The sequence below is a fragment of the Mugil cephalus genome, chromosome 2 (genome assembly GCF_022458985.1).
Source record: "Mugil cephalus isolate CIBA_MC_2020 chromosome 2, CIBA_Mcephalus_1.1, whole genome shotgun sequence".
In the NCBI taxonomy this organism is placed as follows: Eukaryota; Metazoa; Chordata; class Actinopteri; order Mugiliformes; family Mugilidae; genus Mugil; species Mugil cephalus.
In genome coordinates, this window is record NC_061771.1 from 13,536,914 (window position 1) to 13,557,252 (window position 20,339).

Below are 20,339 nucleotides of genomic sequence, written 5' to 3' on the forward strand. Positions count from 1 at the left end.
CCAGGGTTGACAGAACCGCAGTGTGAAGCAGACATGAGGGCAGACGATCATCTCTCTTTTACACAGGTGAGTGCCACTGTTTATTGTTAGGACCTCGGCTGAACTAGAGTCTGTAAAGTTAGCAGTTAAAATGATTTGCTTGTGATTTTTGGCAAAACCATTAGGTACAAGGACTCTGCCTGAATTAAAATGCTTTGAATTCGGCTTTTATATATCTGTATTCTTCTCAATGAAAATGGGAACTTTTCCCCTTATTTATGTTTTATATTACATGTCAAAGTCAATATCTAATGTGGTGTAAATTAAAGGATTATCTGAATTTTTCGATCGTTATTATCATAGCATTGTTTTTTCCAGTGTTGCTCGGTTCTAAAAACTATGTGTGTGTATATACATGTATTTTTTTATGCACTAAAAAGCAGTTTTGCCCTAAGCTCGGGAGCAAGATGACACAAAACGCTTCTTTCCCATTATTGTCTACTGATATTAAGAAGATACTTTTGTAGCAAATGTCACTGTACGGAAATGAACTATGCAGACATGTTACGACCCAGCTCTGCTTGGGAAAGAGGGAAGCGACATTAAACCAGATGTGAATGATGATAGAATTGAGATGAACTGAAAAAACAAATTATGAAATTAAACAGTGGTGTGAGAGAAAGGGGAAAGTAACGGGCATTTCACCCTTCTTTCAGTAAACAAATGATAATTCAGTAGGCTTACTTTATGATCACAATAGAAACTAATAAATAAGTATTACAAAATTGCACTGTAAAATGATGTTTTACAAATCAGTTTATTGCTTGACCGTTGTGCGGGTACTCCTCTCTCTGAACTAGAGGCATGTCGACCACTATCTGCTGTAGGTAATAACCTGACTGGGGATGAGTACCTCATACAACCCCATCTCCAAAAATCCAGCCATCCTCTTAAGTGCAATTGGATTTTCAAAGGCCTTACCAAGTGTTTTTTTGTTTTTGTTTTTTTTTGTTTTGTTTTGTTTTTGTATGCAAGAACCTAATTAATGCAATTATAACTGTTTAAGCTAAACATTTTTTTTTTTTAAATCCTCCTTAGCTCTCCACCTCATCACTGTATTGCCCCTGTGGAGTTCATTAAAATCTGTTCTAAGTCAGCTGGAACATCTGCTCCCTGCTCACTCCACTGGCACTGGAAATTTAATCTGATTTTCTTTGTGTACTGCTCAAACAAACTGTCTTCGCTGGAATTAAATATGTTACTAATATTTACTCACAAGCCTTCAGTACATATAGAGGACAACTCGACTTGAGCATTTAATTTTAAATGTGTTTGTCACAATTCGCTGCGGTTGTGAGTAGTTCCACTCCGACAGACCTGATGACATTTGGAGAATTCACTGTCCTCTTGGGGTACTGCGTATATTGTCTGCAAGTTTACACTTTGTGTTGGACAAGGTTTTGAAAACAAATGCAAAAACTGCCCATATATCTTTCCCCTCATTGTATCGAGATCTGGGTTGATGAAAAGCCCACCTGACTTTGATCACCACACCGAGCAGAGATCTTAGATAGGCTGGTTGCATGGGGAAAAGGCTTTTCAGGTCCACAGCATTTTGGGATTCATAGGTCAAACTATAGCTCACAGTTTAGAGATTAATCACTGATAAGTTACCATGGAGCAGCAATTGAGTTCGAAACAAACAGAATTGTGGGTGGTTTACCCACATTTTCACTGCTAATGTACCATAAATGAGTTAAAGCAAACTGCCATGAAATGCCTCATTCGCTGCAAAGTTATTTCCAACTGTGTCTGTGTGTTCTGACAGGTTTGATGAGACCATGGATAACAGCAGCTTGGGATGGTTCGGAGACGCCAACACATCCCTTCAGAGTGAACTTCAGTCCTGTGGCACACCAAGGCACCAGGCTTCTCGCATTTTTCTGTACGCCTTTCTCTCTGTTGGAATAGTCAGCACGGTGGTGGGAAACTTCCTGGTGGTCTTGTCCATCGGTTACTTCAAGCAGCTGCAGTCTCCCACCAACTCCTTCGTCATGTCCCTGGCTGTGGCTGACTGCCTTGTTGGCCTGGTAGTGATGCCATATAGTATGGTTCGGACAGTGGAGGGTTGCTGGTACTTTGGTTCCCTTTTTTGCCAGCTTCACTCTAGCCTGGATGTTATGCTCTGCACAGCCTCCATATTCCATCTGAGCTGCATTTCCTTTGACCGCTATTATGCAGTGTGCAACCCGCTAGTTTACTCCTTGAAGATGTCTCACAGTCGGGTCGCTCTCCTCATTGGTGTATGTTGGGTTGTACCCATGCTCATATCCTTTGGCCCCATCATGCTCAATCTCCATGTTGCTAGTGAGGAGATGCCGATTCCTCAGGACGCCTGCGTGTTCCTCGTCAGTCGCACTTACGCAGTCATGGCTTCCTTGGTGGCCTTTTACCTGCCCATGGCTATCATGCTTGTGGCCTACTGGAAGATCTTCAAAGCCGCCAAACGGCAGGCCAGGCAGATCAGTGCCATGGAGAGCCAGATGGCTGCCGGAGTGGGCAAGGACTCGAGCAAGAAAAAAAGACACAGGAACACCATGAAGAGAGAGAGAAAGGCCGCAAAAACTTTAGGCATCATCATGGGGGTTTTCCTTATCTTCTGGATGCCGTTCTTCACGGTCAACATTGTGGACCCATTCATTGAGTACAGCACCGAGGTGGTTGTCTGGGATGTATTTTTGTGGTTAGGATATATCAACTCATCTCTAAATCCCTTCCTGTATGGCTTTTTCAACCGCTCGTTTCGTAGAGCATTCCTCATGTTCATAGGCTGCAGGGTGTGCCTGCCTGGATCATCCTCAGGGATGGATTTATCGCACACAAGGAAAGAGGCTAATGAATGTGCAGATCAGCCATAAAATGAAGCTAGAATCTGTACATGCTGTGTAGGTATAGAAAGCTCATTCAATAGTAATTGCTATTTTGTTGTGAGTTAGTTGCACTTTTAACACAGAGTTCATAGCCAGGCAGAATGTGTTTCTGTTGGGGATAATTAGCATTACAACATGTGTGGATTGTAACGCTAATGAAAGGGGGGTTGCCAACAACCATCATGCTCAAAATCATCTGTTTTCCCATTATGTATGTGCTCTGTGGCACAAACTTTTAGATGTGGTAACATTTTATTTTGACACAATGCATTGCATAACTGTGTCTGGCCCCGAAAGATCAGATATCCTGTAGAGAAAAGTGAAAATCGAACCGAAAAGGTCGTGAATTTCAGGCATAATTTGTCTTCTTGACAATTTAGACTATACCCCTACGTTTTTATCTAAACCACACAAAGTAGAACCATCCAAATGGCTATAGGTGTTTGTACTCACAATTAAAATTGTGTGCAACTATTGGTACTATTGGTAAACTTACATTTTTCATTGAAAAGATATTTCAGTCAAGCAACAGAAGCTTCAGAAGATCCGAAAAGATAAAAACCCAAATGAGAAGGACAGAACTACATGTATACCACAGATAATAGGTTTTGTTAAAGAGAAATCCTAAATGAGGAGCAAGGTTTGGAAGACTTTGGAAGACAAGGCAACATCAAAGCAATACATGAAGCATCACTTGGACGACATTACATCTCAGGTAAGACCCTCAAATATAACCTTATAATTCTATAAATGTGAATTTTTATTATCATCACCTATAGTTGTCCCATAAATAAATTTAACCTGAAGTCTTGTACCCACAAGATAGTCAGTTGTGTGCACAAGACCAAAAATATCATCTTAAGAGAATTAAGAGGGTCCAATAAGGACCCGCTTCTTATGTAGATGTGAAGAGCTAATGAAAATGATGAAGACATCCATATGAAGTCTGTGTTCTATTTCTGCTAGTAGCTCCTCTTTAAAGTCCTTTAAATGTCTGACTGCAGTCTGTTTATTAGCTCTGCACCATGGTCAGAGTCGGGTTAAATCAGCATCAATGCTGTCAGTGTCAACTTAGCGTCTGCCTCTTTGGCTCGCTGCGGCTGCAAATTATGCAATTAACTTGTTATATCGGGAGTCTTTTTCGTTTTAACGAACATAAGGATGGGCAAGAAAAAATGAGGGAAATGTAAAAGACTACAATGTCAAAGTATAATTTTGTGGCATTTTTGTTTTTTATTGTATCTGTCCTCTTTATTGTTGTACATGGATAGACAGATAGGTAGAGAATGTTTAGTAATAAAGTAAATTATGAGTAAAGTCATGGTGAAATTAGGCTAATAACGGGAAGCAATTAAGATTTATTAGTCTTGATAGTCTCTTTCTCCCTCTTGCTTGGTGTTGCCTGCAGCTCACGCCTGATGTGGGTGTCTCTCTGTCTTTTAATTCCTAAAATCTTTTTTTGTATTTGTTCCTACGCTGTTCAACATGCAAATGATAAATTATTTCCGTCAATTTCGCTTGTATTTCGTCTCTAAACAAATCACCTTAGCTCCTCCTGTGAAAAGGAGGTAAAACAGGTGACAAACAATAGTGACATCTTCAGGATGGACCGAATATTTTTCTTCAAATCAAATACAGAGGTGGCTTTAATGTAACTTAACTGAAAATGTAAATGAAAATCTCATTTTTTTTTCTCATCTTTTTATTTTGCTTTTCATCTGACATAAACATGACATCAAAAGTACAAAAAAAGCATATTCATTTCACATTAGCATTCACTTGGAAATTCAAATCATAGTTAGGTGGTGCCAGGTTAACTTATTCGACTCAACAGAAAAAGCATCTTTGTTCTTTGCTGGCCTCTTATCTTTACAATGCCTTGTCTAAACAGAAGAAGTGACAGATGAATTCAGTCATAGTTCAGTCCGACATTTTACATTTGATTCAATCAGACATTGTGACAACTGTTAAAATTGCACTTATGTTTTTTTTTTTTCTTTTTTTTTTCAGCAAAGCCGTCACCATTTAGTCGTCATCACACAGTATCAGCTGACTAATACTTAAAGACGTGGAGACTGTCTGGTACAAAACACAGTAATTGTAACAGTAATAATGATCTTGGCGTCGGACATTGCTGTGCCAAAAGACATTACAGGCTGGGTAACGTCAAGGCACGGGCAGGGCCTTCAAGTGGCAGCAGCAAATACAAGCAGTTGGCTACTACCGTGTCCACTTCCACTGCTTTACGTGGTTCACAACAAGTTTCGTCTAAATAAACATGACGTTCACGAGGGACTGAGATAAAGTTTTTGTCCTGTTTTTGCTGGGATCAAGCCATTATTCTCAGCTTTAATCAAGCTATGATTCTCAGATATGTTGTGAACACAAAATGATCCCATATCACGGTCTTTCTTGCATGTTGGCCCAATGTGGTCCTTTGAAAATAAATAAAGAAGTCTCCTGTGGACCACTAAATGTCTGTCTCTTTTAGGCCATAGCATTCTGCCAGATCATAGAACTGATAACCGCTCTGCTCACAAGAGTTGTAAATCCCCATTGAGACTGTGTCCACTGTATCAATTCGGCCCAGTGCAGGTGTTGTACCCTTTCCTGTCCCGCCCTTGATTTTATTCGACAGATTGTTCACTTTCTCTTTGAGCTGGAAGGAAGACTTTTGCAGTGGTGGAAACAGGCTCCATCTCTTGAAACCCAGCGTGCGGCCTTTGCGCTTGTGCAACAAGGACCTGCCGCAGGATTCTTGTACAGCATAGCTTAGCTTGTACTCTCCCCGCTGATCCCTTGTCATTCCCTTGACAGCTGTCCGCCACCTCTGGTCGTAGAAGCGACGCAGGATCCTCCGTTTCTGGCGACACTGGCACCTGAGGAGCCGGGTGAAGGCCCGCTGGAACTCTTTGCTGGAGCAGGGGTAGATCATTGGGTTGATGCAGCTGTTGAAGTATCCCAGCCAAAAGACCACTTTGAACACGGTATCAGAAGGCTTCAGTGCCGGGAAGAGGGAACCTGGACGGAGACGAGATGATTTGTGAGTAGATGCACAGCTTATGCCTGATACGCCACTCATTCAATCCATATATTACACCGTAGGTCTTCACTAGGGGCTCTGTGGAGGTACTACAAGGTGGGTCGCAAAATATTTGGTTGATTAGACATTTTTATATATATATATATATTTCCCCCCACAAATTTAAATTTCTTTAAACACACGTTAATATGAATCCAACATATTTTAGTAAAGGGATAGCTTAATATTGTATATTACATACACTAATTACTAAATATCAGATTAGCAAAAGGAAGCTAAATGCCATTTTGTTAATCTGACCTTTAACCCTCTACAGGTCGAGGAACCATATTTGGTAACTTCAGCACACACTGTAAATTGCATCCCTGTGTCTCTCTGTGACTTTTGAGAACCATGTGGTTTTCACTCAGCCAATCAGCAAAGATCAAGGAAACATTCTCAGCTTGGATCAGGGTCAAATGTGGCGTGCTAGGTGCACCGCTGCATAACTGCTTTGATAGGTACCGTGAAGTAGTGGTCTAACGTTGTCTAATGTGATAATGTGTATGTTGACAATTGCCCGAGTCAGCACTAGCGGTCTAAATGACAGGTCTTTAACAGTACCTCGATAACCCCTAGGGGGGTCGCGGAGGTACTGCAGGGGGGGTCACAAAATCTTTTTTTATATATATTTTTTAAATTTTTACCCACAATTTCCCCCACAAATTTACATTACCTTTCACTCAGCACTTCACTCATTCAGTGATACAGGAGCTGCCTCAACAGCACACCGTTTCACACAGAGCACCACACTACCCGAGACCTGGCAATCTAAACGTCTTGTACACAGTAGGGCCCGCCCCTATCGCTGCTGAGGCCACATATTACATGCTGGCAGGTTCCCCGCAATTGGCCGAGAGCCTATTCGGTCCTTAGGTGAAATCCCAGACACACGCTGCAATATTAGCAGAAGAGAAGCTAACAGTGTAATGTGTATATATGTGTGTTTATATCAGGTATGTTTATGTTTACCACAGTTGCACATCCACCCTACTGTTGTGCATGTTTGAAATAAAAAAATTAATATTTGATGAGCTTAATATTGAATGCAAAATGTGTATTTACAAATAGCATTAGGCTGAGTTTAATATTGAACACAAATAGTAGGTAGGGGGTCCCTACTTAACCTCTTCATCAGTTTGGGGGTACTTGGCCTGAAAAACGTAAATGCACGTTTCCATTTGTTTACTACTTGAGGGAGCGGAACCATATATGATAAATTATTGACCTTAATTTTCTACATGAAATTGAAAAATGTCGCAAAAGTAAAAAAGTCTTCTTATGCCCTACAGGAACACCCTGGGGTTGAATTCAGAACTTCCAAGTATGTCACTAAGTGTTAATTCTTTCAAAACATGTTACAATCAGACATTTTGAAAGGTTGGCAGATATTTCTTTCGCGTTTTGCTATCAATTAAAGACAGAAGACTTTATTATGGCTTTATGGTAGGTATGTACATGTCTCACTTCCAGGATGTTGCTGCAGTGATTTATTTTCATGCCAGTAGCTGTTTGGCTACGGTTGCTAATGCTGTCATTTTATGGATTGATCTTTGCAGAGCAAGCTTCATCCAGAAACCTCAGTGAACAGGACCTATTTTGTGATACCTTTGCTCGTGCAGAATATGTAAGTGATGTATTTATAGTATGACTTCAACAGGTTTTCATTTGTCAAAATACAGGAGGTGAATACGTTCTCTGTGGCGATAAAGTAGAATATGCACAGATGTGTCATGTAAAATGTTTCCAATGTCGAAAAATTGTGCTGCAGACCTTTAAATATTCCATTTCTATCTTGATTTAGTAGTACTAGTAATGTATTAATTATTTTTTTTCTATAGACGGGCAGAGAAGACATTTAAACAGAATTCATTTAAGAGTTTTTTTTGCTTTTTTTTCTTGCATTTATCATTAAACACTGAAACTGCTTCCTGTACAGATCACCACCGACACTAATTTGTCTTTATGCTGCTTGTTTTTAGTATGACGTATTTTCTGTGTGACATGGATACTACACGTTGTGAGTGTTGCCTTTTCCTATTGTGTTGTAGTTGTCTCCCCAGGCTTCGGATTTAATGCACCGTCGACCCTGTCCAATTTTCATTTCAATTCTGTTGGTATAATGTGCAAACATGTGAATTGGCCCGTGTGTCATTTGCAAAGTAATAGTTTCACGCTGTCTTGACATGAGCTTCCAGGGAAACACTGTGAAAAACAAATAGAAACAGGACATTTGTGTCATTTTCTCAGATAACCATGATGCTTAACCATGATTTAGAAATCACACTTGTGTTTGTATAACATTCTAGAGGACTACAGTGTTTTGTCAGAGGCGTCTCATACACTCCTCTTACTCTGTTTTAATTTGTGCTGGGAGATCCATTAAACCATTTTGAACTCAGCTTGCTTTAAGATTAAGATGAATCCGCTAATTAAAGGTTGTACTCCATTGATTCTTCTTACTAAAATGACATCGGCAGTGATTCACCACTCTGACGTGCAACCACGCCACCATGACAACGACCTGATTTCCTTCTCTTTTTTTTTTTTTTTTTTCCCCAACAGTCTAATTTCTGGTGTGTATGAGATGGTACTGATGGCACATTTCCGACTATATGTTTTTTAAGTTCACATCACCTGTTACACTGATTCCCATCATAAAGGAAAAGCTTTGGAGACCGTCAAGGAGACTGAGCCCCTATATGATGTTTCTTTTGTGTGAGCACACAGAATCCTGTTACAGGCCTGTGCTACAGAGCTAAGGCAATTATCCCCTTGACATTTAATGTTTTCTGTGAAGGTTAATATTTCATAGTGGTCTTTTTTAAACTCACGCAGACCCATTAACATCCGTTTACAGCATAAGCAACCAAACAACACGTCTGAATAATCATAATAGCTCATAATAGTAAAAACTAATGTGGATTAGCCTGACTCCCAGTATTTCCCCAACCTACAATAAATGACAAGAAGCTGCCATCGCCTTGTGAAAAGTTAAAAGCTAGCACAAGTATAGCTTGAGATAAAAAAAAAAGTAAATAAATAAATAAAAATGCGTACAGACTGGGAAGTCAGTACCCATCACGTCGTCTGAGCCGTCCTCGATCGAGCTGTTCAATAAATGTTTCTGTGTAAGCCTCGAAGCCTCTCGAGAATCCTTCAGCCCGAGCTGACCTCACAGGATGTGCTTTGATAAGTCTGTGAAGGGTCTCTGGCACTGACAAATGAGCCTTGTCACTCTTTTCGCTCCACAGACGATACTTTAGAAAATAACTGGTTTTGATGTTTGTTTTTATGGGGTTTGTTGGTCATAAGTAAAACACAGAGGGGATTGTGTAAAAAAAAAAAAGAAAAAAAAAGTGCTTGACAAACAATATGAAAAATCAAAACTGCACTGCGTACACAAATGGTTTAAGGGCCACATACATAAAATTGGTTTACTAGGCTGAAATGGTCGAGGGTGATTAACATGTTATCAGTTGTTGTAATGTAATATACGTAGTGTAATATTCAATGCATTGTTTATGGGTATTAGAACTCAATGAACTGAATCTATTGACCAGCTCTTTAAAACCAATCTTTTCCTTTTTGCTGTGTTTGCTGTGTGTTGCACACAGAAGCACCTGCTTTGCTTTGAAACATTTTGGATGAGCTGGTAAAGTGATTCCAGCCAGCAAAGAAATAAAAAGAATATGTATTGGTGGGACACCTAAGTTTGAATGATTCTTCCAAATCTTCCCCTATCACAGTACTTCTCTCAATCAAGACCCCTTCAAAGAGCCATGACACCATGACAGTCAACTCTAAATACTCATTTGTGTGAGCAATATCAGGAAAAATCATAATAAATGATAAAAAAGCTAATTTTACATTCCCGGTGCCACGTGGCTGTGCCTGGCTTTATGCACCAGAGACTAAATTATATCTGAAAGGCTGCTTCTCATTGTTCCACCAGTTTCTGGCAATACAAATGGTATCTGTGAGTCTGGCACTCTAACACGACAAAACAAATGGTGTTAGGACACGCTCACGAGTCTCGGATGAGTCAGAGTGTCCCGTGTAGATTTGCACCAGCACTGAGAAAAGGCCTGACTGGCATAAGAGAAGCTAGAAGCACACGCCGGCCTCTCGGCGAAAGGTTGCGCATTAATGATTGTGTCTGCAGTGGACGAGCACCGGGCTGTCTGAATGACCAAGTAAGGCTTGGGTTTCCACACTCGTCTGTCATTCGTCAGTCATTCATAACAGTGAAGCTCTTTTAGTGATCAACGCTCGTATGAAGGTCTCTTACAGGCCGGGGGGGGGGGGGTCTCATTAAGGAACTCAAAAGCTTCCTGAGGGTTCTGAGTTTTATTAGGCTTCAACAACCAAACTACAGCACATTCGTTTAATTTAATTAGAGGCCTCTGCATCTACTGGGATTCATCCTTTTTAAAACTAATTTATGATAACATCAGATATTTCTCTGGGATAATCATCCCCTTCGGCTGAGCTCACTTTTGTTTTCTCTTTTGAATACTGGTTTTGACTGCCACTGCTTCGGACTTGAAATCCTTACTGACCTTTCCTGTAAAATATGATCACAAATCAGTGGGATCGTTACTGATGAAAACTCTTTTGTCTTGAACTAATGAAAGTGATCTGTAGTGTCTAGCTACTAAAATAAGTTTGCTGAAAGCTCAGCTTTGTTTTCAGCCGTTTGTAGTCAGAAATGATCGAGCATCCGTCTTTTGCACACAGATAAAGTTGCCCTTTTCTCTCCAAATGAGCGAATGAAGTGATTAGCAGCACCAATTTAATTTCTCGCACCCTCTCTCTCTCTCTTGCTCTTGCTCTTTCTCTTCTTTTCTGGGCTTCGCTCTATTAATTCCCCTCTGTAAATTTAGAGGTGCAGCACGAACGAGAGTGCTCTGTGAGTGCTACACCCGGTAAGACAGTGGCCATTTGTTCGGAATGGCTTTTACAATCAATTACGTGAAATATATGCAAAATGAAAATTCATGAGGCCGCCATTAGTGCATGCGTGTGTATCTGCGCTTCCAGGTGTGCTGTTAATACTGTGTCCGGGTGCAGCACTTGAAGGTTGTGTCCCTCAGTCTGATTTATGCATCGCCATAATGACTTCAACTGGTTTTCCTCAAATAAGGAACTCAACCGTCTGCACTGTCTAATTGCCTGTCTGTGTGATCTCAAGTACTAGTGTATCTCATCTCTCCAGTGCTGCGGCCATCTTTAGAGTCATTCTCAGTGGACAGACACTGGATTATGAGATGCGTTCACAGTGGCTGTTCTCTGTCACAGATGCACACAAGGAGACACAACCTTCAACACACAGACATGCTGCATTACTATTTGAAGTAAGTGGCCCAGTAGTGCTTGGAAGCATTTATTCAGAGAGCTCATTACGGAAGAATGTCAGTCTGTTATGACTGCTCTTTTTAAAATGTGATATTAGCCATCTGATGAAACAAAAAACAGGCCCTCGGTAAAAAATTACAGGCATGAAAACGAGCCATGTTAATGGTCTATTGCAGTTTTGACCTCTTCTGAGGAAGAAGGGGGAAAAAAAGTTGTGCTTTTACAATCTTGATTTTGATCGGTTCCTGGCATCGCTCACAAAATAAACAGCGACCGAAACGGGGCACATTTTCTGTTTCTGTATGGCCCTTTGTGGCCTCTCTTTGCGTGTAAGTCGTTTTAAAGTGTTGACTGGTTCGCTGGTTTTATGGCGAGTCTGCATCCGCAGCCAAAAACACGCCGCGATCTTCGTGGAAGCCCGCAGTCAGTCAAGGGAGGCTGTATAGACCGAAATGTTTAATCACGCCAAGTGACGCAAGAGCATCAATTATTCACACTGAACGTAAATCAGTTACAAAAATATCTAGGCTTAATATCAGTGATTTATATCTACCCAATTATCAGCGCGGGAGCTGAAACGCGAATTAAGAATTCACAAGAATGTGACCCTCCGTGAGAGTGGATACTTTGACAGTGAGAATACGGGACTGTGTGAATTTATGTCGCTTTTGCGCACTGTCTAATGTTACGGTAAGGGCAATGTGAAGCGCAACAGACGCGCTTTACATCCGCGCATTCGTTGCGCAAATGTAAAGTCACAACAACATACCCAGTGGCAGGAAGAAGAAAAAGGGCAGCCAGCAGAGGATAAACATCCCCACAACGATCGCCAGGGTCTTGGCAGCCTTTTTCTCCCTGGAGAACTTCATCAGCCGCACTGACAGAGAACTTCGGAACGGGTGGTTCTTGCTGCTCTTTGAGCTGGCGGGACGCGCGTCTTCCAGGACGCTGCGACAGTGTATCCGGAGCACCACTTCCATAGACTTGTCTCTCTCCCGTTTGACGCCCGCCTCCAGGCTCTTAGTAGTCCTGCGGGCCACCACATACACCCTAAAATACATGATGAGAATGACCATGAGCGGGAGGTAGAAAGAGAAAAGCGAGGAGAAGAGCGCGTAGCCCGGCTCCTCTGTGATACGGCAGATGCTGTCGTCCACCGGCGGCGGTTCCTTCCATCCCAGGAGCGGTCCGACAGAGATGACAGTGGATGACACCCACACCAGGACTAATATAGCCACTGCCTTCCTATCTGTCATAATGCTCGGGTATTTAAGGCAGTATTTCACCCCGATGTAGCGGTCGATGGAGATGATGCAGAGGCTGAGGATGGACGCGGTGCAGCAGAGCACATCCACCGCTGCCCAGATGTTGCAGAAAACCCGACCGAACACCCAGCACCCTAGCACCTCCAAAGACGCGGAGAAGGGCAGCACAATGATGCTCAGCAGGAGGTCCGCGATGGCCAAGTTGACAATAAAGAAGTTGGTGACGGTCTGCAAATGTTTATTGCACACCACGGACAGGATGACGAGAATATTCCCGACGATGGCCACCAGAATAAAAACGGAGAGAAAGACCCCGACCCCGACAACCTGCGAGTCCACAGTGAAGTTCTTGCATGCGTTGACGCTGTCGTTTGGAAATATCTGGTCCAGAACGGATCCGTTAAAAGTTTCAGCAAAATACATCCCATGGTTGCTTTGGTTCCGCAAGTTAGAGTCAGTCATTTTAAAACGCCATAAAGAGAAGTTCAGAGGAAGTTTTCTGCAGAGAGGGGTGTTCTCAGTCTCATCTCATTTGCCGTTCGCAAATTTCATTTCGTTTGCAAATGTTGAAAAAATAAATAAAATAAAAGTGACACTAGATGAAACTAAAACGACTACACCCAAATGAAGAGGGTTTCCAAAAGTATTCAACTCACTAAAATCTGCCCAAATATAAATTCTGGAGAATAAAGCAAATGTACATTCAGTGCTATTAAGAAAACGTCAAATACATTCAGCTCCATTTCTTCTTCCTTCCAAGCGGTGGTTTTCCACTGGTGGCATCCTTCTTAACAACTCCCTGATCACAGAGCCAGAGCTGCTACAGCAGGTCTGAACCTTCAGCTCCACCCACACGACACACATTGAGGTTGCGTTCACAGCCTCCACAAGAGAGCGTAACTTTAACTGCGGTCACGATTTCTCCGTGACAGCTTCTCTGTCGCTTCTCATGTCTTCATCTGACCTATTTTCATAAACAAGATTTTTTTTTGTGTGTGTGCGTGTGGATGCTAATCTTAGAGTCTTTTCGTGACTTTATGAATGTTTTTTTTCCCCCCATAGAGAATGACAAAAACAAGGAAAAGCCAAGGATAGACCACTCTATTTACCGCATGAATTAACCTGTGTTCTGGAGATAGCACAGAGCAGGATCAGATCAGATCATCTAAACCGCCTCCAGGAACCAACCAGAAATTATTGACCCCTGGTGTGAAAAATCCGAGTCCCCTCAGGCAAAGCTGTGAAGTTTCCCAGTGGCCTGTGCAGCTGTCATCTCCAGGCTTGGTGTGCATAGTCCAAGTAGAAGGACAGGCCTGCACAAACTACCAGCGAGCCCGAGGGAGAGGAAAGGTCAAGAGGCACAGTCAGGAAGAGGACAAACAAGCCCCTGCATGGGAAAACATCAGCCCAGAGTTTTGTGTTTTGTGTGCTTTGTTCTGTGTTGCAACAGGCCGTGACGGTAAAACACACATTTTGTACGATGGTGACGCAAATGATGAAAAGCAACCGGAGCCATAGTCATGCTGACCCACTGTACTTAGCAATTGGATTTCTCTCTAGGATTACAGAAGACAGCACTGCTCTAGATTCTACTGGAGATAGACTACTGCTGCATACTTTTGATTGATTGCTCCCCCTGCTTGCGATTTGTACATCATCTCCTATTGTTAGAACTGAATTGATATAATCACACAGAGACGGCGTGTACACATTTCAGTTCCTAGCAAAATATCAACCTCCAAAACATTTTACCTGTTGCACAAGATGCTGAAGTATCAATCATATCGGTGCTTGTTCCGGTTGATGATGAACTTTCAAATGGTTTTGATGTCATTGCACAGAACAGCCAATTAACAAAAGGCTCCAATGGAGGTCCATGAAAACAAGTCAGCCTAAAATGAGTCTGTAGCCAGTCTGGACTTGATGATGTGTGCATGCAGGTACCTCTAACAGCATTAGAGCCTCAGCACATGAGGCTCTAACAGTAATGATAGTAATGATGATTACGCGCCATATGACAAAATTGCTGGATGGATGAAAAGGGAAGGGACAACTTTTCTATTCTTATGTGCTTGGTACTGCAGAGGGTGTCAAATTTAGCCAGATAATGTTGATACTAGACAATTATGTGTAATTTGTGATAATGCTCAAAGTGCATTCTCAAATTCTTGCTTCATTTAATATCTCTGTGTGGCATGTAAACTGTGATCTTGGAATGGCTTTCTGGATGAGGCACCGCACATCCACGGCTACAAACATGTAATCAGAATTACTCCTTGCTTTGCAACATATCAGGAATATGCTTCCTGTTCAGGCTTTTCCTCTGACCCAGCTTTGCCTTGAGCGCAGAAATGGTCACCGGTGTGATTAACATTTAGAGACTGTGTTTAACCATTAGCATCAAGAGCATTCCTCAGAAACTCACGTATGGGGAAAGTACATTTTACTTGTTGGTTGCGACGGGCAAGGCAAATGATCCCATTCAGTCTTTAGGTTAATAAAAAATACAAATTTTCCCTTTAAAGCCTGAACTTATCACTGGTGACACGTTCAAGCACGTGGTATTTGAATTACCGTAACTCACAGAGTGGTTATTGACAAAATTCAAAAGTGTGGCTGAACACTGGGAATTGTGCTTTTGTCTGGAAGAACTCTGCGACATCTCAAGGGTATAACTAACTTTTTTTTTACCAACAAATTCCTCCAAATAACTCTCTTCTTGCGTCGCTCCCCCACCCGCAGCCGACAGCAGCGATGCGTCATAATTACCGTAACGGCAGCATTTTTCCCCGGAAAACGCAACTTCAACCATCTGGGAATTACAGTAACTCAGATACCGAAAGCTTTTTTTTTATGCGTAGGCGGCGGCTGTTCAGGTCTTAAATGGTTAAATAAAGGAATTAAACTGAACTTAAAACAACATGTCTGTGCTGCACCTTCACTCGCCACAAGGGGCTCGGCCCTGGCTAGATTTCTTTGACACTACACACATTTCTTCCAGAGAACAAGTCACCTCCAGCTGTCATGCAGTGGCTAGCAAAGTTTTACCTTCAACTTGCTAAATGAGGTCAGTTTGGAGAATCACGACTGTTTTAATCTGGCGAACAAATTGCTTTCAAAGCCAACATGGAACTGTGAGTAACAGTGGGTGGAAAAAAAAATATACATATATATATATTTGGCAACATTATCTGGGATTTTAGGAAGGACTGAGGCCTTTGTCCCAGCTGGTGCACAATCCCCTGGGTTGACCTGGGACACAATTTAACCATTCCTTCAAACAACAGAGACAATCAGAGGAAAGGACCTATTTAAGACCGTGTCTGTCTGTGTCTGTCAAGTTGTTTTTCATCAATGAATGAATGGACTGGATAACACACCAACCCCATCACCTTCTGACTGGACCACCTTGATGCAGGGAAAGCAAGATGAGAGATATGGTGAGTTGCAATATTTTTATACGCTCATGCGCTTGGAACTTCAGCTTATTCTTGACCAACCAGCAGGCTACAGTGCAAAAGACACTATAATGGTAACCTGAGTGAAACCGAGTCAGTATTCTGGCTGTGGGTCTGCAGCACTTCTGTTTCTGGTCACGGTGAGTCGGGCCAGTCGTCACAGCACATCCTCTTTATTGGATTTATAGAAAAAAAAAAAAGCTACAACCTCAGCCAGCCCACCTGCTCCTCCTCGTGAGAGGGCTAAATCTGCAGTCAAGCGGAGAAACGTCAGGCCACACCGAACAGAGGGGACGTTTTTTGATGTCACTCAGCATGAGCCTGCCACGGATGATTTAAGATGATGATGCACGACAGGGGATATTAATGCTAATGCCCTTAGTGGTGAATTCGAGAGTTCCTGATTAATTGCTTTCTGAATTTATCGTTACAGATAATCGAAAATGAATAAATAAATAAATAAAATACTTTCGATAATGGCTTTTCTGAGCCTCTGGTTTTCATATCTGTACTGAACTAACTCAGACTTCTAGGTCCACTAGAACAGTTACCTCAAACCATATTAATCACTTTGTCTTTCAGCGGCCATAGGAATGCAGTTCAACTCAGTATGTAGCATAAAAATGTCCTCGTCACTGCAAGTGGCCACTGATAACAAATGTGTACCCTTCATTAGACATTTGAATGTTGCTGTTTACCTAATGCTCCTCTAAAAGTGTGGAAATGTCCAAAATATTCATCTTAGTTCCAACTAATTCATTTCATTAGCAGTAAAAAAAAGAATACTGAACAAATCAGTGTCATAACGAAGCATACAGTACATTAAGAAGAGAAGAAATACAAAGTTTGAGATAGGAATGTGCAGGAGGGACCAAGAAAACCCCCAAACAGATTCAAAGACCGGCTAGTAAAGAAAAGGAATTCATAGTTTCAAAAGAGGAGTGGAGAAGATAGACTTAGATATTATGGAAGTGGATGGATTATGAATGTGCAATGCACCACTGGTCCAATAAAAGATGTATTGTTTGCTTCTTGTATGGATTAACACTGGTACAGTAGTTTCTAACGTGAGCTGGTAAGGAGTTCCAACAGTGATTTCTCTTTCCATTTTAATTATCTTTCCACACATGGGTTCATGTTGGCCGGCCTTGGTCACTAGGTCTTTCTTAGCATCGACCACTACTCTCGTGTGTGTCAAAAAGGCTTCCCACACATTAAACGTTGATATTTATTCCACCATGGTGTGTTGCGGAGCCTTCCCACCTCTCTGCTGCATGTAAACGTTTCTGTTTTTCAAAGAAGAGAAGTCCACATGAACTCCTCTTCAGCTGCGCTCCAACTCAACCGCAGCAGCTTTTGACACCTATCAAAATGTTTGGTATTTCCTGTGATAGTGTAGTGAGGGGGAAGGCAACGTGCTTCTTTGTCTTTGTGAAGAAGTTATTTCGCCCTAAATCATTTTCTCGAGCTCTCTGTCATCGATGTGGTAATGGAGAAAAAAACAATGGGATCTTTTGAGGGATGCATCAGTTTCTCTGCGGGGAGGGGAGGAGGGGGATGTTTTGCCTACTCACGTTTTGGATTGCATTTGTTATGGTGCTAACCCAGATGTTTTTTTGCACACACTCGCACTCACGCTCACATCCCCTCCCTCCCCTCAGACTCTCAATATGGTAATCAGCCTCGACCTTGACTGCGTGCCATCTTATCAGTCCTCGGCAGAGCGCTGGGATTCGGTCGGCCACAAGTCGCGTCATGCTTTGATATCACTTCATACATAAACGCTCAAAAGCTGAAACGTTCAAAGAGGTCAGACGGTCAGAAGTTTCTCACACTGCCGCGTTGCCACATTTGGCAGCCAAGAGGACGGTTCACCAGCACGTGCGCTAAACAAAACGAAAGCATCAGTGCAGATTTGCATACTTTTCAAGTGTTTTGGTGACACAACGACCCCCTTCGCGTGAAAGTCAAACGAGGATTGGTTCTTCGCACTCGAGTTTGACTGTAAACCACGAGCAGCCTGATGAGCCTCTGAACCTCTCAGCAGCCAGAAGTGTTGATTTCCACCTTGTAGCTGTGCCTCTAAGAGCACTCTTATCAGACCGGGGGTAAATTAGCTGCATTCACAGCTTAGTTGTAAAAGTATGGAGATGAGTGCGTTCATCTCACTTTTCCGATGCTTAATTGACGTCAAAAAAAAAAAAAAAAAAGAACCCCTATCTGCAGGTGAAGTGGGATGGAAACAAGAGTGGTGTCATTACCTTTAATCACCAAATGCCATTTGCCCCCATCCTAAGGTCGTATGTATCTATGTAATTGATGCTGAGCACAAAAACATGATTGGAGGCCAGGTTTAATAGAGTGCAGCTCTTGCCCAATGCCGCATGTTTTCAGTGGATACATAAAGTTCTGACTTGCAGCCAAGAGAGTTATATAAAGGATAAATATGTTTTGCGACCCTGGTTCTTAAATTAAAACAGTGTCAAATAAGGTCTGTTATTATCTTGCCTTGGAATTCAGATCATTTTTTGATTGTCAGTCTGGATTGGCATGTTATGAGATTACTCTGTTTGTCCAAAAGTCTTAGAGGCCACGGCACTGGACCTGAGACAGAGCAGAGTAACAGGGCACACAACACACACACACACACACACACACACACACACACACACACACACACACACACGCAGGAGAATCTGAATCACTGGGAGTGATATGCTATTGAAAAGTCAAACTGTGCAGCACTGTTTTGAATATTCCCTGGAAAGTCACTCAGCAGATGTGGCCCTTTTTTCCGGCCAAATTTGAGAGACTAAACATGTTATGGCATCAGAAGCTGAGAAAATTATTATTTCAGGGTTCTGCTGACGGTTTCCCCATGTGAAATGGGGGTTTTTCCTCACCACCGTCGCTCCAGCGCTTGCTCCAGGGGTTTCAGGCTCTGGGTTCTGTGAGGCGTCTTTGATTTGGCTTGTTATTGGCGCTGTATAAATAAAATTGATTTGAAATGAAAAAGAAAAAAAAACTCTTTGATTAACACATTAATCATAGATGTTTATGTGGATACTGGAGAAAATTAAAAACTGTAATATTTACACCATAGGTCTTCAACAGGGGGTCCGCGACCATTAGGGGGTCCGTGGAGGCACTGCAGGGGGGTCACAAGACATTGAATGATATGAAATGAAATGATAATGTATATTTATAAATAGCACTAGGCTGAGTTAAATATAGAATCCATATAGAAGGTAGGGGGTCCCTACTTAATCTCTTTATCAGTTTGGGGTCCTTGGCCGGAAAAACGTTGACGACCCCTGTATAAGACCATCAACACGCCTTTCATTGTGTTATGACGAAGTCTTTATGTGCTGAATAGAATATCGTAACAATGGGCACATAAATAACGCAACACACACATTCTCGCTTTTGTTTGGCCACATAATACTGTCACACCTGCGCGCGCTCGATAGCTGCATCTCCCCAATACGTACGTGCACGTTCATAATAAGGACCAATAATAATGATGCACTCATCCAAAGGAAACGCTGCATCTCTTGTGAAGTCCTTTGGTGCTCGAGCCATTTCTCCAGGCTGCCCATTGTTCCTCAGACAGGGCATATATGGAACAGTCGGTACCTGCTGGTGCTGTGCACCCTGATAAAAGGTTGGGTTGTGAGCTTGCCAGGACGCCTCCTGCCTCCGAGCATGGCCTGCTTCAAAGCTTAGCGTTGGCAAATAGACACATGTGGCTCAGGTGCAAGAGGGGGGTCATTAAATTGTTCGGTTAGTGGTTAAAACTCCGCCCCCTGCTGTCTAAATGTCAAAGTATCATTCAGCAAGACGCAGAAACCCCAAATTACGTCCAAACAGTGAGGTCAGCAAGAGCCATGGTAACCGTCGGCGGGTGTGTGCGTATGTACAGTGTGTGTGTGTGTGTGCGCGTGTTAACCACTTACTCAGATGGCAAACTGCTGTGTAAATACAGTAAGATTTACATAAATGATGCAAGTTCGTGAAACACCACAACTCTTTAGCACAGGCAGATACAACTTGTTTGTGCGTGGAAATAACAGATTGTTGCCATCCAGTATATGCACACACACAGCGACCGTCACAGGCATCTTTTTTTCCCCCCCGTACTCTGGTCTGACTGTCAGAGATACCCAGGTGGGATGCCATCTGTTTACTGGAAACTGGCCGTGCAATATAAATCCACCAGACCTGATCTCACAGCAGCAGAAAAACAGAAAATGCCCCCACCCGATTA

At 42.3% G+C, this 20,339-nt stretch overlaps 2 protein-coding genes and 2 long non-coding RNA genes across 5 annotated transcripts in view; 3 read left to right on the top strand and 1 right to left on the bottom strand.

Moving 5' to 3' along the window:
* On the top strand, nt 1-3,601 carry LOC125004383 (5-hydroxytryptamine receptor 4). The gene is made up of 2 exons (XM_047578944.1): nt 1-66; nt 1,808-3,601. The coding sequence occupies exon 2, from the start codon at nt 1,821-1,823 to the stop codon at nt 2,895-2,897; it is 1,077 nt and encodes a 358-aa protein (XP_047434900.1). The 5' UTR covers nt 1-66; nt 1,808-1,820; the 3' UTR covers nt 2,898-3,601.
* A 691-nt stretch (nt 3,602-4,292) lies between these two features.
* On the bottom strand, nt 4,293-13,463 carry adra1d (adrenoceptor alpha 1D). The gene is made up of 2 exons (XM_047575643.1): nt 12,119-13,463; nt 4,293-5,930 (listed from the first exon to the last, which is right to left on the bottom strand). Exons 1-2 carry the CDS (start codon nt 13,074-13,076, stop codon nt 5,380-5,382), a joined length of 1,509 nt encoding a protein of 502 aa, XP_047431599.1. The 5' UTR covers nt 13,077-13,463; the 3' UTR covers nt 4,293-5,379.
* Nucleotides 5,820-9,337, top strand: LOC125000249. Its single transcript, XR_007111303.1, has 2 exons — nt 5,820-5,952; nt 7,551-9,337. It is a non-coding gene; the product is annotated as an uncharacterized LOC125000249 (long non-coding RNA).
* A 2,139-nt stretch (nt 13,464-15,602) lies between the features above and the next one.
* LOC125000237 overlaps nt 15,603-20,339 on the top strand; it is a 38,857-nt gene continuing 34,120 nt past the window's right edge. Inside the window, exons 1-2 of one of the 2 annotated variants that reach the window (XR_007111300.1) lie at nt 15,603-15,748; nt 15,956-16,054. This is a non-coding gene — a long non-coding RNA (uncharacterized LOC125000237). The remainder of the gene's footprint in view (nt 15,749-15,955; nt 16,055-20,339) is intronic. The other variant, XR_007111298.1, reaches the window with a different exon arrangement.